Consider the following 26,041-nt stretch of genomic DNA (forward strand, 5'->3'; position numbering starts at 1 on the left):
AGGTCACACATCAAGTCCCTTTTATTAATTCCATGTTAACCAATTACACGACAGAGCAACAGTTTATAATCCCTTCTTTCTGAAAGCTTTCCAAAACTTGGATTTCTTCAAGTAGTCTGCCTTTTCTCTCTTTGATGCATATGTCCATTTTATTAAAAACGATGAAGTCTCCACGCTGTCACTTCCTCCTGCAAAGATTTTAATCAAGCTTGATTTCTGTCTCTTTTTTGTAGCTATGCGTGATCTTGCCATTTTGATTTCTTTCAGCTTCTTTCCCTCTGGGTCTTTTCCCACTTCTCTCATCTTTGTAAGAACATAAGAGAAGCCATGTTAGATCAGGCCAATGGCCATCCAATTCAACACTCTGTGTCACACAGTGGCCAAAAAAAAAGGAGGTTCACAAGTGGGGCTAGAAGCCCTTCCACTTTGCCCCCCCTCCCAAGCACCAAGAATACAGAGCATCACTGCCCCAGACAGTTCCAATAATATGCTGTGGCTAATAGCCACTGATGGACCTCTGCTCCATATTTTTATACAAACGCTCTTGAAGCTGGCTATGCTTGTGGCCGCCACCACCTCTTATGGCAGTGAATTCCACATGTTAATCACCCTTTGGGTGAAGAAGTACTTCCTTTTATCTGTTCTAACCCTACTGCTCAGCAATTTCATTGAATGCCCACAAGTTCTTGTATTGTGAGAAAGGAAGAAAAGTACTTCTTTCTCCATCCCATGCATAATCTTGTAAACCTCTATCCTGTCACTCCGCAGTCGACGTTTCTCCAAGCTAAAGAGCCCCAAGTGTTGTAACATTTCTTCATAGGGAAAGTGATCCAAACCTTTAATCATTCTAGTTGCCCTTTTCTGCACTTTTTCCAATGCTATAATAACCTTTTTGAGGTACGGTGACCAGAATTGAACACAGTATTCCAAATGAGATCGCACCATCAATTTATACAGGGGCATTATGATACTGGCTGATTTGTTTTCAAATCCCTTCCTAATAATTCCCAGCATGGCGTTGGACTTTTTTTATTGCAATTGAACACTGTCTTGACATTTTCAGTGAGTTATCTACCACGACCCCAAGATCGCTCTCTTGTTCAGTCTCTGCCAGTTCACACCCCATCAACTTGTATTTGTAGCTGGGATTTTTGGCCCCAATGTGCATTACTTTGCACTTGGCCACATTGAACCTCATCTGCCACAGCACTGGGATTCCATCATTGCTCCATTCATATATATTTTCAATTTCACTGTGTTTAAAAATAAAAATCCCCACCTTATCCTGTATTAACTCTGCCAGCCAATCGACTTCCTGCTTTGATATCTTTTTTATCACACGTTTCAAATTTAAACTCCATCTTCTTTGAAATTTAGCTCAGTCCAATAAACAAAGTTAAAAACCAATTCCAAATCCCAAGTACTCTATCTTTCTAAATCCCTCCAGCTATGTGCTTTCCTCTTACACTCCTGTTGTAATCAATTCAATACAAATCAGATATCAAAAGTATTCTTCTTGAAAATATATCAAACTTTTATTCAGACCGTATTAAGGTAAAATAATGTTCTCATTGTAGCTTATTTAATTATATGCCAAATCCGTTTGAATTTCTTGCTCAACCCAATTTGCACTCTTAATGATTCCTGGATTTATTAACTGTCTTTTGGAAGCTGCCCTCAAGGGGAAAAAGGGGGGAGGATATCCTCCCTTTTCCCTTTTTCTTTTGAACAGTCCCAATTGGCGTTATAACAAAAGATCCATTGGTTGGTCATAGTAAAGAGAAAGACTTACTTGCAGGATAGCATTTCAGTGGTTAAGGTAGAAGTATGCTGCAGTAAAAGCTTATTAGAAGAAGAAAACAGTCAGGTATTCATCTCTTACTGCTGCCATAGCGGCCGTGATGGTGGAGTGTCAGGGCAGACAGAAGGAACAGAGATCAGCTGCCGTTGTTTCCCTGACTCCTGTAGAGCCCTTTGCTGTCAGAAGACTCCTCCAAAGCCTTCCTTGGGTACAGCCGTGGCATCCCTCCAACTGCCCGGTTTGGCGGGGGCATCAAGAGCGAGCTCCTCGGACCCCCACCGATCTTGAGATGCCAAACCCCGGAAGTCCCAGCCCCTGCAGGATCTTATGCAATTACACAGGGCCTGTAAGGCAGAAATGGTCCACCAGATGGCTGGTACCTTCTTTCCTTCCCCTCCCCCAAAGTTTTTTCTCCCTCTTCCCATGCTCCAATATTCTGAATGAAGAACAAAATCACTAGGATGCCTTCAGGGTTTTAGAAACTTACTTACTGGGATGGGGCAATTCAGTAAATCAAATAAATAAATAAAGTGTACTCAGTGTTGAGGACAGAGCAACAAGCTGTAAGGTATACAAGCATAGTTTGCATGAGCTGAAAAAATAAGAAAAATAAAAGTTAATTTTTTAAAAAAACCCAGCCCTGGTATAATTGTAAAATTCTCCAGACCTCTTCATTATGCTGGATGTTAAAACTGACAAAAAAGAAAGCACAGGGAGAGATATTTCAGACATTATAGTGAAACCTCTGATTACTCATGCTAGGAGTATCTCTGGACAAAATTAGCCACATGAAACCACATGTGTATTTAGAGTAAATAGTATGTCCTCCAAAATACCACCATCAAGTTTATCCTCCTCTAATCAGAATCCGTTTCTGGGGGAAAAATTAGAAGCTTCTGCTTCTGAAATTTCATTGTCATTCTTGAGGACCACCAGCCTTCCATGTTCAGAGAACTCATTATTTGCATGGATTGGAACAAGCAGCCCTGATATTCCCTGATATAGTGAATATTTTTTCCCCAAACTTGGACAAGTTTATTTCACATGATGCAGAAGATGAAAGAATTTAAAAGGCATCCACAATGGGGGGGGGAGAAAAAAAGGAGACAGGAGGTTTGGAGGGGAAAAACAGAAGGGATGACAGGGTGGGGGAGAAAGATAGCCATTACAGAGGAGAGAAAACAATGATGAGAAGTTTGGAGAGGAAAGAAAACAATGATGTGAGCATCAGGAGCAAGCAAGAGAGAAGGAAATGAGCCACTGATAAATGGGATTTATTTCTCCTCCTAAGACTTGGCAGAACCCCCACCCCTCCTCCTGCTTATACATAGCCAGAAAATCTGTAGAAGAAACAGAGCCAGGTCAATAGTTTAACACTTTGCCTTGAAAAACATTTTTTTAATGAATCTTGCCTCTGTGGGAGCTTAGCATCACTCCACTGGAGGTTCTCCACCCCCTCCACTGAGCCTGTCTGTTAAATTCTGGGTTTGAGATGAATAGCAGTTTAACAGCTCTGCATTAGTGAAATCAGCAACAAAGACTGAAGCTCAGGGCAACCAGCCCTGCTTAAGTAGCCTGCAAAACCCACACCCAGTTCCCAATTACCCACAACTATTGGTACAATAGCGAAGCTATTAGTCCCCATTAGCCACCACCCAGACTTCAGGTGGCTTTGTTATGGAGCCTCAAGCTCAGCGAGTCTCTGGTAGAACATCCTTGAATGTTCCTGATTTATTACACAACACTCCTCCCCCCAAGTTCCACAACACCTAACAAACATAGTCCTTGAGGTGCACTGGCGTGCACCACTCTCTGTTGGATCATCAGAGCACATTCAGGGCAGGCGAGGTGTCCAGAACTCTGGTTGAGGCTGGTGGAATTGTGCTAGTGGGTAGCAGAGGAGTATGAGCGGGTGCAGACACCGGAATGTCTGTGGCAACAGGTACCTCTGGCTCTGGATTGTCTGGCTGTGCATTGCCATCTGCCAGCTCCTGTTGCGTTATCGGCGGCAGTTGGTCCTCAGTAATGTGCAACGGACCCAGTTCTGCTGGAAGCATGCGATGGCAGAGTTGATTCTCATGCCTGCGCAAGACTTGTCCTCCATCAGTCGATACCTCATAGGATACTGGGCCAATGATGCAGATGACTCTGGCCAGAATCCAGTCGGGGCCACTGCCAAAGTTCTGGGCATAGATGGAGTTGCCAGGAAAGAACCCTCGTGGTGCTTCTTGGCACTCTGCGGACAGCTCCGGGACTTGATCCAGGTGCAGGCCGTCTAGCCGGGTCGTCAGACAGCAGTCCATGAGGAGCTCTAGCAAAGCTGCAGCTGGTGGTGGCGCTTGGGGTCACATAATGGCTGAAAGGGAATGTGGTCCCAATCCCTGTGGATGAGCCACCAGAGAGACTCCTTGGTGGTGCACACCATCCACTCTGCTTGTCCATTGGTGGTCGGGTAGAATGGAGCAGAGCGGACGTTCCTGATTAGTTAGCAGCCCAGAAACTCTTGGAACTCTTCTGGTGTCAGTTACTACAGTGTCTGGTATGCCGTGCATGCAGAAAATCTTACAGAGTGCTTGGACTGCTGCTAGGGAGGAAGTGGAGGTAACTGGCACCATCTCTAACCACTTGGTGTGTGAGTCCACCAGGATAAAGAATATTTGCTCCTGAAAGGGGCCAGCGAAGTCCAAGTGCAAACAGGACCAATGACTGCGAGTTGACTTCTACTGTTGCATGGGAGTGCAAGATGGTTCAGGCCAGGTTTCCTAGCAGGTCTGGCAATGCTTGACCCAGGCCTCAATTTCACTGTCCATTCTTGGCCACCACACATACCTGCGGGTGAGTGCTTTCATCCTCACAATGCTCGGGTGAGTTTCATGCTGGACCTTTAAAATGCACTGGTGCAAGGGATCTGGAATACAATATGGCTCCCCAGAGTATGCATCTCTTGTGTGTAGAAAGCTCGTCCTGGTGAGAAGCAAAGGCTGTAAACTCTGGGCTCACCCAGCTGGTGGGCCATCCCCTTCCCACCCAGTCTAGAATGCGGGAGAAGATGCAGGCCTTAGCAGAATGGCGGGTGATGTCTGCAACTTGCAGGGGTCGATCAGGAAGATAAGATAAGATAAGATAAATTTATTTTTATATCCCGCCCTCCCCCGCCAAAGGCGGGCTCAGGGCGGCTCACAGACATGGAAGACCATGATATGCATAAAATACAATATAAATAAACAATTTTAAAATTACAATTCAGTTAAAATGCAGTTACATAATTAATTAATTAAATGGATAAAACAGGTGCTATAAAGTGCTACAGATCACAATCATGGACAAGATGGCTGGATGGGTACAGGTCCGTTTAGCCAGTTCTCTGGGAGCAGGATCTGGTGTGCAGGTGCCGAATTGGAGTCATTGGCGAGCAGCAGCAGGTGGCTGAGAGTGTCAGCATGACCCATCGCTTTTCCGGGATGGTACTGGAGAGAATATTGGTAGCCCACCAGGAAAATGGACCAGAGCAACACCCATGAAGATAACATCAGAGGGGGGTCTGCCGGTCTGAGGAGAGAAGACTCAGCAAGGGCTTGTGGTCGTTGCTATGGTGAACAGCCACCTGTAGAGGTAGTCATGGAATTTCTTTACTCTTGTGATTGCGGCCAGCGCCTCCTTAACAATTTGTACATAGTTGCACTCTGCTGAAGTCAGGGTGTGGGAGTAATACGCCATGGGAACCTCTCTGCCATCCAGGAGTCGGTGGCTGAGGATGGTGCCAACCCCATATGGGGATGCATCACAGGCGAGAATGACAGGCAGCTTTTAATCAAAGTGCACCAGGACCTTGTTGGAAGTCAGAAGGTCTTTGACAGCCTGGAACACAGAGGCTTGCTTGTGACCCTAGACGTAGGGGGCTTTCTTGTCGAGAAAGTAGTGACGTGGCTCTGCAAACATTGCTTTCAGGAGCAGGAAGGAATGGTAAACGTTTAGGAGCCTCAAGAAAGCCTGCAGTTCCTGCTTGGACTTGGGTTCGGAAGCATCGACTAAGGCGCAAACCTTGCCAGGTGCTGGATGGATGCCCTCTGCATCCACCAGGAAGCCCAAAAACTCAGCCTATGGAACTTCCAGGAGGCACATTTCCTGCTTCACTTTGAGTCCAGTCAATTCAAAACGTTGCAGGACGGCACAGAGACGATTCACGAAGTTTCTCCTCTGTAGGGGTGGTGATCAGAACATCATCAAAGATGGGCTGGACCCCAGAGATGCCTTTTAAGAGAGAGTCCATTAAATTCTGGAAGATCCTTGGGGCCACGCTGATGCCAAATTGCAGCCTCTGCACCCAGAATGCTCCCTGGTGTGTTACAATTGTCTGTGCCTCCACAGTAGCCTCATCTATGGGAAGCTGTTGGTAGGCCTGGGCTAGGTCCAGTTTTCCAAATATTTTTGCATCCGCCGGGGATGCTAAAACACGGCTGACTACCAGCATCAGATAGGAGTGGTCCTGTAGCACCTTGTTTAAAGTGCACTTATTGTCTGCACAGATGTGGATGTCCTGATTAGATTTAATGGGGATCACTATGGGGGTTTCCCAAGTTGCATGAGGCACAGGCTCTAGAACCCCTTGGTCTAGCTCTGCCTCAATGTTATGTCTGAGCATGAATGGAACATGCTGGGTCTTCATCCTTATCGGCCACACTTGGGGGTCTAGCTCTAGGTGTACCAGTGGCCCTGTATAACGGCCCAAAGTCCCATCAAAGACAGATGGGAACTCATCACATATCCTCCCAAGTCTTTAGGAGTCAAGCTGTGCACCCCGGTGACTGCAAAATCTAAGTGTGTAAACCACACTAGTCCACACTGCAAAATCTAAGGGTGTGAACCACGCTAGTCCTAGCAAACTCATGCGGCATCCTCCCACCACCAGCAGGTCAAAAAGTCCATTAAAGTGCCTGAACTGTACCCTGAACTTGCCCTACCCATTTATGGCCACCTTGTTCTGAGAAGTCTCTGAGGGTGAAACCTGCGGGCCTGAGGCAAGACTCCCCTTTGGGACAGAGTCTCCTGAGGGTCTCCTCTGAAATGATCAAAATGGAGGAACCCATGTCTAACTCCATCAGGCAAAGACCCCCTTAGTCACTTTAATTTTATTGGGGTGTCCTGAGGCAGATGCAATACCTGATGCTGCTGAAGTGAGGTGGTGTGGAGCTCCAATGTGTGTGTGGACTCCTGGTGAAAAGTCTGGCGCCTCCAGATCCCCTTGGAACAGCAGGCTCTAGTGATGTGTCCAGTCTTTCCGCAATTCTGGCATATGGCATCAGGGAAATGGCAGAACCTCCACTCGTGGAGCTCTCCACAACTGGGGCAGGGTGTCAAGGTGGTGGCAACGGCAGTGCAAGGAGCGGTGGTAGGGCAAATGGCATGGCAAACTGACCAAGGCATCTGGAGGACCTCTTTGTCCTTGTCAGAAGACTCCACAAGGTGGGCTGCTGCAGTGAGCCTCCACAAAGCTGGTGGACTTTGCAGCTGGCGTACCTCAGCAGCGAACTGGTAGACTGACTTCATGGCAAGGGCCTCTTCCAATGCGACCTGGAATGTGGGGTCCTTCTTGGCCAGGAGTCTCCATTGGATGCGCTCATCCTTGAGACCACATACCAGCTGGAGTGCTTCCTCCAGGTTGCTGAAATTGCAGTGGTGGGCCACCTGCCAGAGAGTCATAATGAATGCAGTGATCGACTCCCTGGTTTCCTGGTTTCTCGCATAGAACGCATGGTGGGTCACTATGATGGCGGGTTTGGTAGGAAAGTGCTCTTGTAGCCGGTTCATGATGTTCCAGTACAGAGTGTCTTTGAGGTCAGCTGGGGCCAGTAGCAAGTGAGTGATCTCAAACGCTGAGTGGCCACAAATGCAAAAGAAGGTGGCCCGCTTCTTCACATCGTACGTGATGTTAGAGGACTCTAAGAAGAAGGCGAAGTGGGCAGCATAGGATTCCCAGTCCTTGGCGGAGGGGTCAAATTCATTGAAGTGTCCTGCGGCCATCATAGTCAGGTCCAGTTGTGATGCGATGCGCAATGGCACTGGAGCTCGATGCGTGGTGCAGTGCAGATGGACACTGGGCTCCACTCAAAAGGATCCCATCTTCATCTTCAGTGTTAAATACTGGGTTCAAGACGCATGGCAGTGAAACAGCTCTGCTTTATTAGCGAAGTCAGCAACAAGTCAATTGGCCCTGCTTAAGTAGCCTGCGAAACCCACAACTATTGGTACAATAGTCAAGCCATTAGTCCCCATTGGCCACCACCCAGAGTCCAGGTGCCTGTTATTATGGAGCCTCAAACTCATCAAGTCTCTGGCAGAACACCCTTGAATGTTTCTGATTTAATACACAACACTGCCTATCCCTTAGGGTCAGCCAGTCTCAGATAGGTGTTGGAAGGCCCCTAGAGGGGATGATCCCTGTGTTGCTCTTTCATGCCTCTGTACTGCAGCACAGTACATGCATGCAGGATCTTTCATCTCCTCAGCTGCCTTTCCCACATCCCTTTAATCCTCCCTGTCCACCCCTTCAATCTCATTCCCAATCATGATAGAGGGAACTATTTAATGCTGGTGTCTCTGCCAGCACCAGGCCTGTAGCTAACCATGGGGCCTGACCCCTTGACCAGTTTGGGGGCGGCGGCTTCATCCCATCCGAGCTGCCCTCCCTTGTGTGATTTAAATTGTGCCACTGTCCTTCCCATGCCATTTAAAGGGCTCGCCAATCAGCTGATCGGCAGGCTCTTTAAATCACGCAGGAGAGAGAGATGCCCCCCAGCCTCTCCAGCTTTCTGCACTCACCCCCATGGTTCCCTCCCCAATGGCTTCCTGCAGCCCCCTCCCCCTGTGGCCCCTAGCTATGGTGCTGGCCAGCACTCTGTACAGCCGCTCTCCTCTTCTCCATGGATATGCTTGCCCAGTTTCCCCATCATCTGCTGGTTTATTTAGGAGGGTTCTGTTGTCCTCCCACACTCCCTCAGGTTTCCTGAGGCCAGTACCACTTCCTTGCTGTTGATGACCACACAGGCCCTCTTCTCTGCTCACAGCACACCTTCCATCCATTTCCTCAGCCTCAGGCCTGGGACCATCTGCTGCCCTACACCCTGCGCCACTGTCTAGTTCCCTTCTAGCAGCAGTGGTGGCAATGAGCCTGTGGCTGCACACTCCCCCTGTAACTCAAGAAGTAAATCAGCACTGCAGCTGTTCTCTCTGCCCCACACTGCCTGCCATTCTGCCCTGTTGACTTAGCTCCCTTCCTCCTGGCTAACGCAGGCATGTTCCCTGCAGCATGGCTGGGGAGGGCAGCCACCAGCACAGGATGGTACCTCCTCCCCCTCCTTTCCAGCTGGCCCTGTCATATTCTTCACACTTTCCCCTGGGGGAGCTCAGCATCATTCCTCTGGAGGTTCTCCATCCCCTCCGCTGACCCCGCCTACCCCTTAGGGTCAATATAATACAGTGGGTTCTATGCATGGGGTAGTTGCCAGTTGAGTGATCACAAGCTCTTTAATAGACATGCTATAGGATAGGGCTACATTACAAGATTGAGAATGGGGCCTACCGGCCCAATTTATATACATCTCTGGATTCCCGCGCTAGCACATTATTGGGTCATTCAAACCGGTGGGGGATTGTGATTGGTCTAGGGCTGCAGAGATTTGGATCCTGCAGCCCTTTGTTCCCAAGTCCCCAAACTCAGTCCATATGGCTCCAATGAGCCCAGCAGGCACACCCAAAGTCTTCACTTGAGTCCACATACATAACATGCCTCTCCCCTTAGTTCGCAAGCCCCTAGTGGACATAGTCTTTTAGGTACACGGCTTGCGATGCTCTCGTGTTGACCGCCTGAGCACTGGTGTGGGTGGGGACATGGCGGCAGCTTCCAGCGCCCTGGGCATAGGGCTTGGCGCTGAGGGGATCTCAGCTGGCGAAGTCGGGTTCCCTGCGATCTCATGTTCTGGTGGTAGTCCTGGCTACTCTGCTGTCTTGGGTGCCGGCAGAGGTATTGCTGCTGGTCTTTCTGCTGCCTCCGGCTCATATGATGCGGCGTCTGGCATGGTTGTCGGATTTGCGTCCCCCTCCCCTCCGGGCGACTCACATGCCCATAACTGGTCAATGTGCCGCCTCATTGTGAACTCCCCCTCAGATGTAACCTCATACATAACGGCACCCAATACTCTGGAAACGCGTGCTGGTATCCATGCTGGCCCACCCCCAAAGTTTTTAGCAAACACTAAGTCCCCTGTGTCAAACCCCCAGGGTGCCCGGACCGCTTCTGGCACCTCTTGTAGGTTGGGAGCTCAGTCCGGGTGCATGTCGTCAAGCAGGGTAGTCAGCCGCTGACCCATGAGCAGCTCGGCTGGGCTGCGGCCGGTGACGTGCTGGGGGTGGAATATTGTGCCAGGAGGCACTTGGCTAAGCGGGCTTCCCACTCTCCATGTATGATGCTGCGGAATGTTTCCTTCTTAACCCGCACCATCCTCTCTGCTTGGCCATTGGTGGCGGGATGAAAAAGGGCCGACCGTATGTGCTTTATTAAGTTCCGGCCACAGAAATCCTGGAACTCAGCCTAGGTGAAAGCCGTCCCGTTATCCGATACCAACATATCTGAGAGGCCATGTGTGGCAAAAACCCTGCGGAGTGCCCCTAGTGCCGCCCATGTGGATGTGGACGCTACTGGAACTACCTCCATCCACTTAGAGTAGGAGTCCACAATAATGAAGAATACTTGCCTCTGGAATGGCCCTGCAAAGTCGAGGTGCAAATGGAACCAGGGGTTGAGAGTGGACTCCCAATGTTGTGCTGGGGCGCAGGGCGGCGCTGGTCAGGTCTCCTGGCATGGCTGACATCCGGCCACCCAGGATTCAATTGCTTTGTCTTTCCTGGGCCACCACACATAGCTGCGGGCTCGCACCTTCATGCGCACAATTCCCGGGTGGGTCTCGTGCAGGGCTGTTAGAACTCGCTGCCGCAGTATCGGTGGCACCACCATCCTACTTCCCCACAACATACACCCTTTATGCACAGACAGTTCATCCCTGTGGGATGCAAATACCGAGAATTCTGAGCCCACCCGGCCTTCCGGCTAACCCCTCCACACCCAGTCCAGAACTCGAGATAGAGTTTTGTCCTTAGAGGAGCAGCAGGTGGTGACCTTGGCATGCACCGGGCAGTCTGGGAGGGACTCTAGCGACATGATCTGGAACACAAGGGCTGGGTCCATTGAGGGTAGTGGCAGGAGGCTTAGGGCGTCGGCGTGGCCCATCGCCTTCCCCAGGCGGTACTTGAGGTCGTACTGGTACCCCGTGAGGAAGATGGACCACCTCAACACCTGCGGTGAAAGCATTTGGGGTGTTTGGCGGTCAGGGGCGAACAGGCCCAGTAAGGGCTTGTGGTCCGTCAAGATGGTGAAGGGCTGGCCATACAAGAAATCGTGGAATTTTTTAACCCCCACCATGATGGCCAGGCCCTCTTTGTCAATCTGAGCGTAGTTTCACTCCGGTTTCTGTAAGGTCCTCGAATAGTAAGCTACTAAAACCTCGCGGCCATCCGGTAGTATGTGTGCCAGAACAGCGCCCACCCCGTAGGGTGAAGCATCGCACGCTAAAACGACAGGCAGCCTCTCGTTGATGTGCGCCAGCAAGCTGTTGGAAGTTAGAATGTCCTTTACAGCCTGGAAAGCAACAACTTGCCAGCAACACCAAATCCATGGTGCCTGTTTGTTCAACAGTCTGTGTAAGGGCTCTGCTACCACCACCTTGTGGGGGAGGAAGGCGTGGTAGAAATTGAGGATTCCCAAGGATTGTAATCCCGCCTTGTTGATGAGCGCTGGCAGATCACAAATGGCCTTTATTTTATCCTGGGCCGGGTGAATGCCACTCGCATCCACCGTATACCCCAGGAAATGAATGGAGGGCACCCCCAACACACATTTCTCCCATTTCACCTTCAACCCTGCCCCATCAAACCTCCGCAACACAGCCTGGAGGCGGCCGGCGAACTTCCCTTTGGTGGTGGTGGCTATCAGCACATCGTCAAAGAACGGCTGGGCCCCAGGAATACCTTTAAGAAGAGAGTCCATCAGGTTCTGAAAGATTCCCGGAGCCACACTGACCCCAAACTGCAAGTGCTTTACTCTGAAGGCCCCCCTGGTGCGTAATGATAGTTTGCGCCTCTGCTGTGGTGACGTACACAGGGAGCTGTTGGTATGCCTCTTCCAGGTCCAATTTCCCAAAAATCTTTGCCCCTGCTAATGATGCTATTACATGGCTCACCACCAGAACTGGGAAGGAATGGCTTTGCAGCACCTTATTAATTGTTCATTTGTACTCAGCACAGATGCAGATGCTGCCATTAGACTTGATCAGGGTGACAACGGGGGTTTCCCTCTTCGCGTTCGTTACTGGTTCAAGGACCCCTTGGGCCACGAGGCGGTCTAGCTCCTCTTCAGTCTTGGGTCTCAACACTAGGGGCACGTGCCTGGCCTTCAGCCGTATGGACTGCACGTTCAGGTTTAGCTGCAGTGCTATGGGGTCCCCTTTGTACGTTCCCAGGGTTCCATCGAACACAGCAGGAAATTCCTCACACACGGTTTGGAAGTCTCTTTGAATGGGGGCGTGATGGATACCCATTACTCGTATCCCTAGGGCCTCAAACCAGGCCTGCCCCAGAAGGCTACTCAGGTCCTCTTGTGCTACGATTAGGAGAAGCTTTCCCTTGAACCTCCCGTATGTAACGTGGACCAGGCCCACTCCCAGGACTGCAACCTCCCACTTTTGGAAATCGTGGACTATGAATGGGGATGGTTGTGGTTGGGCCTCTCCCCTGGGCATAACCCCCTAAATGTGTGGGCTGAAATGACCATCTGGCCTACCCCTGAGTCTACTTCCATTTTGCCAGGCTTGCCGTCAATGAATACAGTCACATGGTACTTATCGGGGGATGGAGGGGCAGTTGGCATACCTGGGTCCCCGTCGTGGAGAGTGCCTGGATGTCGTCCACGAGTGCGACCTCTTGGTGGCAGACATCTTGTTGGCATGGAGGCTTCCCTTGCTGCTGCGCCGACAATCAGCAGACCCGGACCAGGTGCCCAGCTTTTCTGCACGTGTGGCAAGTCATGCCCCGGAACCTGCAGGTGCATCACTCGTGCAGCTCCCCGCAGCTGGCTCAGGTCTTGGGGTGGTCGTTTCTGTTGCCCGTGCTCGTGACTTTTGTCGATTTGCCTGGTACAGTTTCAGGGCATCATCCCCATTGAAGTCTTCTGACTCTGTGGCCGGTCGCAGGTGGTGAGCGCTGGAGCCAAGGTGGCGGGCCTTCTTACTCACATCCTTTGTGGCAGCAGCTATCTGTAGCACCTACACCAGGGTAGAATCATCCTCTGTAGCTATTTTCCTATGTGCCTTCAAGTCCCGGAGGCCGTGAGTGAATTTCACGATCAGGGCGTCTTCAAGTTGTGTGCCGTAGTCCACCTTCCTTCCCATGTCGCATAGGCAGGCCAGAAAGATTGCGGCTGTCTCATTAGGCTCCTGGAATCTGTTGAGGAACTGTAGCCGCTGGGTGAGGCGGGTAGACTTCGGGACGAAATGGCCAGTCAGCGCCTTGATGATCTCGTCGAAGTAGGATGCTTTGAGCATTCCTGGTGCGTCTAGGCCCTCTGCGAGCTGTAGGGTTGCGATCTCACAGTTGCTCAGCAGGATGGCCTTTTTGATTTCTGGTTCATCATCCTTGATTCGTTGTGCCACAAAGTGGTACTTGAGTCTTTTGACCCAGGCTTCCCAGGCCTCGGGCTGTGCTATGTCAAACTCCAGAATGGAGTTTTGCGATCTGGATGCGGTGGCCATGGTCAGGCTGGGGGGCGGTGCCTGTTGTGTGGTAGCGCTGGAGCTCTGTGCGTTTGGCAATGCCGGTTGGTCCTGGGCCTCGCTCATCTGTATCCCATCCTTGTCACCACTATAATATAGTGGGTTCTACGCATGGAGGAGTCGCCAGTTGAGTGATCACAAGCTCTTTAATAGACATGCTATAGGATAGGGCTACATTACAAGACTGAGGATGGGGGCCTACTGGCCCAACTTATATACATCTCTGGATTCCCGCGCTAGCACATCATTGGGTCATTCAAACTGGTGGGGACTTGTGACTGGTCTAGGGCTGCAGAGATTTGGATCCTGCAGACCTTTGTTCCCAAGTCCCCAAGCTCAGTCCGCATGGCTCCAATGAGCCCGGCAGGCACACCCAAAGTCTTCACTTGAGTCCACATACATAACAGTCAGTCAGTCTCAGATATGTTTTGGAAGGTCCACTGCCCCTGCCCCTGTAGAAAATCACTTTGTCACACCCTCCCTAGCCAGTTCTAGTGCATTCTTCGTGCTACAGCTGGAGAGGACAGGGGAGTCTGGGGTCATCCCCAGATATCTCAATTTTCTCAAAATCTACTAACATTTTCATGAGAAAAACTGTGTGTGTTTGGAGGGGGGGGGTCCAACAAAATGACTGATTTCCCTTCACCCAGTTTTAAAGAGGTTTTTGTGTGTGTGTGTGGGGGGGAACCTCATCAAATTCACCTACAGCCCATCTTATCCTAGCCCCCTACCTTTTGAATTTGTGCTAGCCATCCAAATTAAAGCCTGCCTGAAGCAATCTTAATTGTGTAAAAAGCACAAAAGGAAAGGGTCATTTACACAGTGACCCTTACCATGTGTTCAAAACTGTATGAGGGGCTGCTAATTAATTTTTTTTTTCAAAACTGTGTGAGAGCCTATTCACATTATCTCCCATGTTCTAATTTGATTAAAACTGCCAAAATTTTTCTAGAAGTGAAGTTTGGTAAGTAACTGGCCAAACAGTGTTTCTCCATGACATAGAGAGCCTGTTCAATTTGGACAAAAATCTAAAGAGTCATAGTTTGAACCACTTTGGTGGTGATGTTGCTGATTTTTAATCACACAAAGACTGCAATCCTATGTATATTAGGGGAACATTCCACTGAAATCAGAAGGGCTTTTGTCTGAGTAAACACATATAGAATTGCTTTGCAAGGCTTTTTGATAGTAATTTGTATGTATGACTTACAGTATTTTAGCACCTAATTTATATATTTTATCTATTTTTAAAAATTTATTATGTAATTGACCATATTTAAAACTGTCTACATTGTTTTACTTGAATCATGGAATTCCATGTCTGTGAGCCGCCCTGAGCCCGCCTTTGGCGGGGGAGGGCGGGATATAAAAATAAAGTTATTATTATTATTATTAATTTGTTTCTTGTCCCTCCCCCCCAAAAAAAAATAAAGCTTTATTTAAAATCAAAACCAAAATTAACAGCAATCATATTTGCAACAGAGATAAGAAGTACAATACAGTACATAGTAGTAAATCAGTCATGTTACAATGCTATTGCAACTTAATTATACAGAAATCTTAGTGACAAAAGGATGGATAGCATGTTCTATCGAAACATCAAAAAGCATTAAAATATTTTTAAAATATTAAGTCATGATAATATGCTTTGTTAGGAATAAAGTTTGTTCCGCCAAATATTCCACCACTGGAAACCAAAGCATTTGAAATTTCAGTTGATATTTTGCTAGATCTGGAACTAGGGAGCTGTGTGTGATCTTACTATATATAAAAGCTTCCCAAATTTTGTTTTGCCATTGTTGAATCGTTGGCATAGCCTTATCTCTCCATTTAGTGGCAATCACTATTCTAGCTAACACCAATAGATACAGATTAGCATAAATTTGTCTTAGTACAATTAAAGGTTGGCCAGAAGCCAAGGAGAACTGTTTCAGGTATAGTAGGGACTTTAAACCCCATCATTACATGTATATGAGATAGCATTTGTTTCCAATAGAGACTGATATGTGGACAATACTACAAAAAATGCATGTAATGACTGAATTGACCACAATTCTTCCAGCATTTGAGACTAATCTTAGAGTCAATATGATATAACCAGCTGGGGGAAGGTACCATCTATGTAATAGTTTAGTTTATTCAATTTATATCCCGCCCTCCCCGCCGAAGCAGGCTCAGGGTGGCTCACAATGCACAATAAAGTCACAATAAAACAATTAAATTAAACATTAAATTAAAACAGTTAAAATAATTTAAACAATTTGGTGCTAATTTCCGTTTAGTTACAGTATTCTTAGACATCCATTTAGATCTAATATCTTGGCAGTTTCAGTTAAAAGCTAGCTGAATAATATCGTCTTGCAGGCCTTGCGGAACTGGGCAAGATCCTGCAAGTCTCTGACCTCCTCAGGCAGTTGGTTCCACCAATGGGGGTCAGCGATTGAGAAGGCTCTTTCTCTGGTTGTTTTCAGTCTTGCCTCCCTCAGCCCGGGGATCAGGGATCATTAGTTAAGTTTTGCGTTCCAGATCTAAGTACCCTCTGGGGAACGTGTGGGGTTTGTAGGAGTTAAATCATATGGAGAAAAATTGGAGAGATTAGATTTGGAGATTTATAATTTGCTATTTGTGATTAGCACTTGGGTTGGGGTACACCTAGGGTTGCCAGGTCTGTGTTGGAAAATACTTGGAGACTTTGGGGATGGATACAGGAAGGGTAGGGTTTGGGGAGGGCCTCTGCATGGTACAATGCCAGAGAGTCCACTCTTCATAGCAGCCATTTTCTCCAGGGGACCTGAGCTCTGTAAGCTGGGAGATCAGTTATAAAAGCAGGAGATCTCCAGGGGGCTGGCAACTTTAGGTACACCAGAGGCTATAATATGATCCTGTTAAAAACATAAAACTAAAAAATACATAAATTATGTTTTATTTTTCTTCCAGCCCAAGTGGTGTTAAGGTTGCTGGTTTCTCTACCTTGATAGTAACTTTGTTTTTGGGAGTCCTTGTCTTCAGCTATTTCAGATATGTTACAATATTTCGGTCACTCCTTTGTGTTGATGCTCTGCGGCCCCTTCATCCACGTCTTCGTGCAAGAACTTCAGCAGATGAACTTAAGAAAGAAGAATAACTTGTAAATAAACTGTAAAACAATGTTATTTTCAAGAAATTTTAATATTAAAAATATAACTCAAAGAGCTTTTTACCTTTTCCACAAAAACCTCACACCAAATCTACTGTATTTTAGAGATACTGTACAATTAGCCCCGAGGTGCCTCTAACTGGTATTATATAATTTTAAGCTAAATGTTGTGTAAATGTTTACAATAAGTAGACATTTCCTACTAGTTCTGCTGGTTTTCTTTGTCCTGCCTCCAATGTCTGTGTAAGAATTCTGTAAATGAGATTCCACTGCTTTGCAGAAATTAGATGCCATACTGTTGTACTACAAGGACTAGGACTTCTGGAGCCTAATCCAATGCAATGTTAGGCATGCCTAAATCTAACTCTGCATATGATTGAGGGGTATATTTGCTATCTAGAAATCTTTGCATACAGAAGTCACAATTTTAAATATTTCCTTTTAGATTTGTAAATCTGTCATGATTAATCTATTGTGTTATGTAGCTCAAACTGATTGTGACAGAGTTTGTTATCCATTATATGCCAACATACTTAACAATTCTTGGATGCTCCTCATTTCAGAAAATAAGAGTTTTCTTGTAACTTTCAAAGAAACTTCCAATTGCTTACATTATTAAATCTAGCAAATGATTTGATGTCAACATATTAACAAATAAAATATAGATGAAATATACTTTACTGTTATTTTATAATCGTTACCTTTATAGATTCTGTACTGTATCTAAGATAAACGAAAGTATGAAATCTTACAGTGTTAAGAAAAAGTACACAAAATTCTTAAACAGTGTTGCATTGTACCCTGAACCTTGACAAAATGTGGGAGTGGTGACATTTTCAAAAGCAGGCTAGGCTAGGCTAGGATTTGGTATATCCATCTATATAACCAGATTCTTTCCAGAGCATTTTTGGGTGATTGTTTGGATGGTTTTCATGCTTTTGCTGAATGGCCCTAATCATTTTCTCCCCCCCCCCCCACTCCCACCGAAGGCGATTGGTACCCATCTCCCAACATGAAGGAGATACTCATGTAATTAAATGAATGGGTCTGAGGCATCTAGTTCTTCTTTACTCTGATGAGGGCTAAGCTCCAGACACTGGGAAAATCAGACAAGAGAGATAGCAGGGCATGTTTCAGAGCAGGGATGGCCAAACTGAAGCTCAGGAGCCACATGTGGCTCTTTCATACATATTGTGTGGCTCTCGAAGCCCCTACTGCCCCATCGGCCAGCTTGGAGAAGACATTTGTCTCTTTAAATCTCTTCTCCAAGTCAAGCCAGCCAGAGGCTTGGAGAGTGCATTTACAGTCAAAGTTGCTTTCTTTCCACCTCTCTCTCCTTATTCCCTCCCCCATCTGTTATCCTTGTTTCCGTCTGGCTCTCAAACACCTGATGTTCATGTCTTGCGGCTCTCAAATATCTGATGTTTGTTCTGTTTGGCTCTTCTGTTAAGGAAGTTTGGCCACCCCTGTTTCAAAGCCTCAGCCATAGTTTCATAGAAGAAAGAGAAGCTTAGAAGAAATATGTGATGGGAAGATTTTAAAATATTCCAACATGCAGCTCCAGAGAGGACTGTGGATGTCTAGTTAAATAACTGTTAGAGTGCTTCTTCTTCTTTAATCTCTTTTACTATTGTTAAATTAAATACAGTTTGGTCTGTAAAAACTGGCCCAAAGAGCAATTTCATAAAAAGCATGAACAGCAACAGCTAATACTTTGTATTCCGTATACATCTCCAAAATGAGGTCAAACAAGTCCAAAATTAAATCAAATAATTTACATTAAACAACAGCCATTATGTAAACCATTTTTTAAAATCATTAAAATTTAACATTTTTCCTTCCTTTTCTTATTGGCACAAATATGATGATTCCTCCCTGATATTTCTATGATTTGCAAGACATAGGGCTGTTTATATGAGACTTGATTTAACTATAAAAGGGTCTTTTTTTCTTCAGTCATCCCTAAACAGAATTGCAACTGAGATTCCCTATGGTGTTTAATGTAGTCCTATATTTCAGCAATGATCATGTTCACTGGGAAATATCTTTACACAGAAGTAGATCCTGTTCAGTAAAAATTCTGTTTCTCCCTTTACTTTAGTTCCTTTATTATTCAGCCCAATTAATCATTTCCTATTCATCTTTGAGGCTTCTGTCCAGTCTGACATGGGACTGCACATGCACAAGCCTGCTGCAGAAAGGAATTTGCATGTTCTTAGAGCTTTCCCAAACTGTAGAGAGTGCTCCCTCCTCCATTGCTGAGTTTGTGTGCTGAATAAAAGCCCAATACCTAAAAAAAAAAGGTGGGACAGCTTAAGTTTATCTTAGTAGAGAAGATATACCTGCTACTGTAGTGTGTCACAGTCACTGAGGGGAACTGAAATTTTAGCTGGAAAAAAATCTACCTGAGGATCAGAGAGATACAGGGGTTGGTCATATTTGGTGGCAGCACCAGAATAAGGACCAACAACCCACAATTAGTTAGTCCCACAACAAAATTATTCTATTACAATATAATATTTGATAAATTTGAGAGGAAATAAAAATTTCCAAATAAAAATTTGGCTCCACCTCCAAAGTTCCCAGATATTTCTTGAATATCCTAGAGATAAGGCTGCCCAGCACCCAATAGGCTTTGGCTCAAACCCAAAGAAATTTCTGTGCCCAAATGAATGCCACAAACCTATTCATCCTGGATGAATGCATAATTTAAAAACCCAGTCAAAAGAAAGGGCATTTAAACTTTCCGCCCTTTCTCGGGGATTCGTACTTCGCGTTCAACCGCATAGTCTGCTGGGAAACGGGTTACTCCCGTGATGCATGCTGGGGGCTGTAGTCTTGGTGCTCCTCTCCCCATTGCAGATGTGGATAGACTTGTAGGGTTGTGTTTCGATGTCTTGAGTAAAGCCGTGGGCGTCCGGGCACTTGTTCATCAGTGTAGGCTCTTTCCGCCTGAAAAGCGAGGCTTCGATCCAGATATTAGCAGGGGTGAGACAGGCCTCACTGGAGTGCAGCCACGAGTGCCGATTCCTGCCGTGCGTGGGCCGGCGGAGCTTCCTGGGGGTGCAGCCCCAACTCCCCCCCCCCACCCGGGAGGTGGCTCCATGCTGCCGGGAGCCGCCGCCGCCGCCTCCTCCCGCCCCTCAGCAAGAGGCAGGACGAGGAGGTGGCGTCCCCCGGGGGTCCCGCCTGCGGCCTGAGAGGGGCCCCAGTGGAGTGCAGCCACCACGCTGTGCGGGAGGAGGATGGCGAACCAGCTGGTGATCCTCAATGTCTACGACATGGTAAGCGAGACCCCAGAGAAAGAGAGGCCCCTTTCCCGGGCGGAGTCTGGCGCAGAGCCCAGTCCTCCCCCACCACTCCAGCTCTTCCCCCAGCCCCTGGCTGTTAGCTGCCTTCCGAGTACAAAGAAGGCTCTCTGGCAACTCCGCCTCTTCTTTTTCGAAAAGTCATGGAGCACTCTGTGCTCAGGGTTGAAATGCACTCAGGGCGACTCAAGCACCCGCTTCTCTTGCCTCTCCTCGAGGGCAAGGCGGGCTACAGAGGTCGTTCAGCCGAGCAGCTCCTCCTCTCCCCCGACAATTTGGCGGCCTAAGCAGTCGATTGCTTGCTTCCCTTGAGTTTCGAGGCGGCTTTCTTTGGGCTACCTCACCTTTTTCACACACGCGCGTTACCGCAAATTATGTGGTGATATTTTATCTCTTAAAAAACGGTTTTAAATCTACTCTTGGTTTTAAATTGGTTTAAAAGTAGCGCAAGTAATTGGTGTGTGTGGAATTAAGAACGCGAATGTTCAGCAACAGGTGTATGAACTTTCCGTTTTCTTATGGAGGTTCCCGGGTTCAAGAAAATGTCCAGGCTTTCTATTTCATATATAATATTTCATATATAACTGCAGACATCGGTAAGGATCAGATAGAAGCTTCTTGAATTGGTTACATCCTATGCTGTCTTAGGATATACATCTTAGATTTTTGCTATTTAAGAGGCAGGAATTAATAAAAATTGAAAATACTTTTAGAATACTAGTACCAGCGTATTTGGACATAAAGTCAAACTTTACAATGTTCAAAATGCTACACTTTTCAGTTGTGATTATAGTCATGTGCATTAATTGTATACAAAATTAGTCACATTTAAACAATGAACATGCCTTTGAAAACATGTAGAATAGATGACTACACTAAACACAGGGAAATGAAACAGAACTCTGGCGACCAACAGAATTTATTCCTGCATAATTTTTTGTGAGTCAGAGTTTATACAGGAATACATTATTTTTGTCTCTAGGATGCTCCCAGATGTCTGCTTTATTTTCATGCTAAAGACTAACATGGCTACACATCTGGAAGTATAGATAGGAAATGTCTCAATCTAATGCTATAGATAGTTTCGTATAAAAATCTTCATACTTCACACTTTGAGTGCGTAGCATCTTGTCTTAACCTTTCATATGTCGCAACAGAGAAAACATTTCATAGCAGGTCTTGTCAGAGTTTCTGCAAATTTACAATCTTTCTATTGGAAAAATTGAAAAAAAGTCACTGGGGGCAATAGCTTCATTTTTTCCTGATTTCTCCCCCCTTCCCTGCCTTACCATCACATACAAATGCACAACTGTTTTATAACAGCAACTGAATATTCTGAAATATGAACAGGAAAACTTGGATGTCATTCATTTCATTAAAGAAAACCATTGGAATTAAAAGCAGTATGGAGGTGATTATTTTGTAGTGCTATTAAGGACAAGAAGTTGGAGGACATTGTGCTTAGTTTTTGGAAGTAAAACTTAAAAGTACCCAATACTGTATTGCTTCTGAATACTTCGAGTGCCTTGAAATAATATCTATGTTGTCTTTTGTTTCATTACTGTCCACGTTATGTAGTAAATCTGGTTGCCAATGATTTATTTATATTGAAAATATTTGTAATCCCTCTTTTCTCCTGATCAACAGAACTCAAAGTGGCTTACATCATTAAAACCAGCTAAAATCTCATTTCATTTAAGATATGATAAAAATAATAAAAGCAGAGCAGACTGCTTACCCATCATAACAACTGACTCACACTCACAAGGCACCAAAGGCACATTGGATAAGCTTTGTCCTACAGAGTCTCTGAAATCGTAAGGTTGGACCTTACTTCCTTAGGAAGCTTGTTAATAGAACATGAACAACCACTGACAAAGCCTGAGTAGAAACAGTTCTCACTATCTTGAGTGAAGGAACTATTCATAACCCCTGGTCTGATGGCTGGGTCTGCCTTTTGGACACATGTGGATGAAGGCTGTCCCAGCAGGTCATGAAGTGCTTTAAAGGTTAGCACCAAGACCTTGAACTGAACATGGAAGCAAATTGGCAGCCAAGGTAGCAATCATAAACTTGGGGTAATATGTTCAAAACACTTAGCCCTTGTCAGCAATTAGATACTACATTCTGCACCAGATACTACATTCTGCACCAGGAGAGCCAGTTTGGTGTAGTGGTTAAGTGTGCGGACTCTTATCTGGGAGAACCGGGTTTGATTCCCCACTCCTCCACTTGCACCTGCTAGCATGGCCTTGGGTCAGCCATAGCTCTGGCAGAGGTTGTCCTTGAAAGGGCAGCTGCTGTGAGAGCCCTCTCCAGCCCCATCCACTTTACAGGGTATCTGTTGTGGCAGAGGAAGGTAAAGGAGATTGTGAGCCGCTCTGAGACTCTTCGGAGTGGAGGGCGGGATATAAATCCAATATCTTCTTCTTATAGTTTCTGTATTGTCTTCAAGGTCACCCTTGCGGAGCATGTTAGCTGTAGCTTAGTTTCAAGGTTATCATGGATTAGTTTGGCTAGATCAATTGAGTCTGAAAAAGGGGACAATTTCTGTGCTATGTGAAGGTAAAAAAAGACATTTCTGGCTACTTGGCTGACCTGTTTTTTCAGCAGAAGGCCAAAATCCAACAGAGCTCCCAGGCTGTTAAAGTGACATTTATGCTTTTCTCAGCTGCAAGGGTCCGTTAAAATGTGAAGAGCAAGTCACTCATAAATTAAACCCACAGTTCTCTAAGAGAATACCTGCACATTTTGGTAACCACACTCTCTCAACCTAACCTACCTCACAGGGTTTTTGTGAGGATAAAATGGAGGAGAGGAAAATGATGTAAAGCCGCTTTTGGTTCCCATTGGCGAGAAAGACAGAGCACAAAGGGAGTAAACAAACACAAATAAACAAGATTCACAACAGGGTTTGAAGTTCTGTATAATAGGAACAACTCAACAACAAAATATCACAATAAGGGTTAAAAATGTTATAGAAGGTGACAAACTCAGTTGGGTTGTCTGTGACTAGACAATGAGATAGCCACAGCCTGATACTGGAAACACTGCTCATAATTTTAATTGTCTTGGGCAGTTAAGTGAGCAACTGTGTCTCCCAGACTTAGGTTACAGTACACAGAGGCAGGAAACAATACTTATTACTGGCTTGCTGTTTAGAGGTTTTGGCAATTTCAGCAAAAACCAGGCTTGAGCTGTCTCTTGCCTCTAGATAATGAAAATTTGATCCTGGATTGTATCTGGATTGTTTTTTCAATTTAGAGGACAGTTTGTCAGACTGCAACTAGGAAGACCTGGATTTAAAATCCCTACTCAGCCATGAGGTTTCCTGAGTGACACTGTGGGTCATTCACCCTCTTTGCCTGATCTGTCTTTGGTGTTAAAAAGCAGAGGATCAGAGCTACTTGGTAGAATGGTGCGATGTAATAATTAAACATTCATTCTCATTGGGTTGTTCCATGGCTTTTTGTCCCTCCCAGCATTCATCTAGTATTGTAAGGTTGAAACCAGATTTGCTGTAATAAGCAGCATTGAAGCTAGGCACTGCTTCTGGGTATTTCCATCCATCCATCTGGGTACCTGCTTGTTATAGTAGATCAAAAGGATTAATAGAGGGACATGAACAATTATTCTATTGGAAAGAGTGCCTGAAATACTCCCCAGCAATTTTATGATTTTCTTTGGTGTAATTGCTGCCCAAATATATCAGTGCCATTAATACCTTGCAAAGGCCATTCCTACATTTCATTCTTGCAGACAAATTGTTATTGTTGCAAGTTGAGGATAAGGATGCTTGAATATGTTGTGCACCTTTAACATAAAAGACCTTGCATCATCTATAAAGAACTGGAAGTACCACAAGATTCCTTTTCTTTTGTTGCTCCAGCAGGCTGTTCACTCTGGAATCCTTGTTCATGCATCTGGAATTCAGCCACTTCCCCAAGGATATATTAGTATAAAAAATACACAGCCACGACTACGTCCACCTTTCAGAATGTATATGACTGAAGATGTGTATATTCAGATAACCTGAGAATTGGCTCTCTGACCCAAGAAACACAAGCTCACTGTCATTGTAAAAGTATGGGGATTGTGAGGCTAAAGTGGCCCAAAATGATGAGCAAAGCTTGTGTTTGTTGTGCCTTGAAAAAAAATATTTCATAGGATTTTTTTCAGTGCATACCAAATTTTTCTGTTTTGAAAATGCCTTCATTTCCCCCTTAAAGTTTTCTGTCCCCCTCCAACCGTCCCTGGACTTCTCTTTAGAAACATAATTATCCACTAATACAAGAGTAAATCCGACCATCCATGGATTTGTGGAGAAGGGCTTTTTGTTTTCCCCTCCTCCTATAGCTCACTAAGCACCTGAAATCTTGTTCCTGGGAATAAGTGGTCCTTCAGGAACAGCGTAGGAGCAAAGTGCGGGGTCTGCAGTGGAAAGAGGGAGTTAGTAAAAATTGCTACCCCATCTTCTGCAAACAGAAATGCCGTTCTGTCAGAGTAACTGGCTGGATACAGGCCAGTATCCTGTAAGCAAGTATACGTGCATATTGTGATCTGCATAAAGAGTTGGAAAACTTCAAAGACGAAACTAGAATTTAACTTTGACTATCGTGTTTTGAATCAACAATATCTCCTTAATAAATTAATTTAGGGCAGGGCCAAGGTATTCCTACCAGTTGCAATGAGACTTGTGAAAGCGCAGTGTAGGTGTACTCCTTCATGACAAACAGCATTCAGGCGTTAAGTCTGACTTACCGTACTTGTTTATAACTTGTAGCATGACTGGTGTGGATAAGGTCTCATAATACAGCCTCCTGTCCCTTAATCCTAACATGCCCAAAATATGCCATATTTTTCTCTCTCCTCCTTAAGCCTTATATTTCTTTTTTTAAATCCATCTAAAGGTAAAGTAATGTAGTTTCTATAACTTCAAAAGTACGTTGCATAGAGCTGTCAAGTAAAACACGAATAAGTGTTTCGTACTTCTAAAAACCTGCTTAATAGGACATACCAAGATTACCCAAAAGCAATTTGTGGTACATGAGTGGAGAGATGCAAATGAATTCTAAGCAACAGAGAACTCTTGCTTTTTGTGGAGACTGAGACCATTAACAGCACCAACCAACAAAGCAACTTATTGCACGGGTTTAGCAGATTGCCTCCTTAGTATCTGAATTTCAGATGATGCTCTTGTCTGTCATTTTGTTGAAGCCTTAAAAAAATAACTGGCTGAAAAACCTTCCCAGCCTCTGCAGGTGTTAGATCAGGGGTGTCAAACATGTGGCCTAGGGGCCAAATCAGAACCCCAGAGGGCTACTATCAGGCCCCCGAGCAACTGGCTGTCATCTGCTAGATAATTAATAGATAATTTAAAAAACATACTTAATAATATGGAATTATATAATAATTTGTTTTCATTTATTGTTTGTTCTGTTCATAGCTTGTACCACTGAAGAAATAATATTGAAACGCAGTAATAAAGAACCCAGGGTCTCCGTCTGGGACCAGTTGGGCAGAACTCATACACAGCGTGGAACTGAATAATTTATTCATTATGGAAATTGAGCCTAGTGTTGGGTGTCTTGTTATGTTGTTGTATATACCATCAGTCCATTTTTTATTATATATTGAGGGATGGAAAGAGCCAGAGCTTCCCTCGCTTAGTTCCCCAGATCCCATGGGAGAAATACAAAGAAAATACCTTTAAGACCAACAAGTGCTAATATTTTAAGCATGTTTTATTTTAAGGGTGTTTTTTTTAAAAAAAAACTTCAGTCATGTTTGTCTGTGTCCTTTAAAATGCTTATATCTCTGCTACTGAATCTTAAATAGGTACACACATGGCACGTCCTGTCCCAACAAGGTCTCATTTATGTCATATCTGGCCCTCATAACAAATGAGTCTGACACC

The 26,041-nt window shown here is 45.6% G+C and overlaps 2 protein-coding genes across 3 annotated transcripts in view; both read left to right on the forward strand.

The window, feature by feature from the left end:
* LOC132574270 (cation channel sperm-associated auxiliary subunit epsilon-like) overlaps positions 1–16,804 on the forward strand; it is a 115,172-nt gene extending 98,368 nt beyond the window's left edge. Inside the window, exon 12 of the mRNA XM_060242661.1 lies at positions 16,618–16,804. Within this exon, the coding sequence (XP_060098644.1) occupies positions 16,618–16,804 (187 nt within the window). The remainder of the gene's footprint in view (positions 1–16,617) is intronic.
* Positions 16,805–19,640: 2,836 nt separating this feature from the next.
* Positions 19,641–26,041, forward strand: part of DESI2 (desumoylating isopeptidase 2) — a 40,524-nt gene continuing 34,123 nt past the window's right edge. Inside the window, exon 1 of one of the 2 annotated variants that reach the window (XM_060243748.1) lies at positions 19,641–20,100. In XM_060243748.1, the coding sequence (XP_060099731.1) occupies positions 20,062–20,100 (39 nt within the window). In that variant the 5' untranslated portion in view covers positions 19,641–20,061. Of the gene's footprint in view, positions 20,101–20,600; positions 20,620–26,041 lie in introns of those variants that run through there. The other variant, XM_060243756.1, reaches the window with a different exon arrangement.

This window comes from Heteronotia binoei, chromosome 1 (genome assembly GCF_032191835.1).
Source record: "Heteronotia binoei isolate CCM8104 ecotype False Entrance Well chromosome 1, APGP_CSIRO_Hbin_v1, whole genome shotgun sequence".
Classification (NCBI taxonomy): Eukaryota; Metazoa; Chordata; class Lepidosauria; order Squamata; family Gekkonidae; genus Heteronotia; species Heteronotia binoei.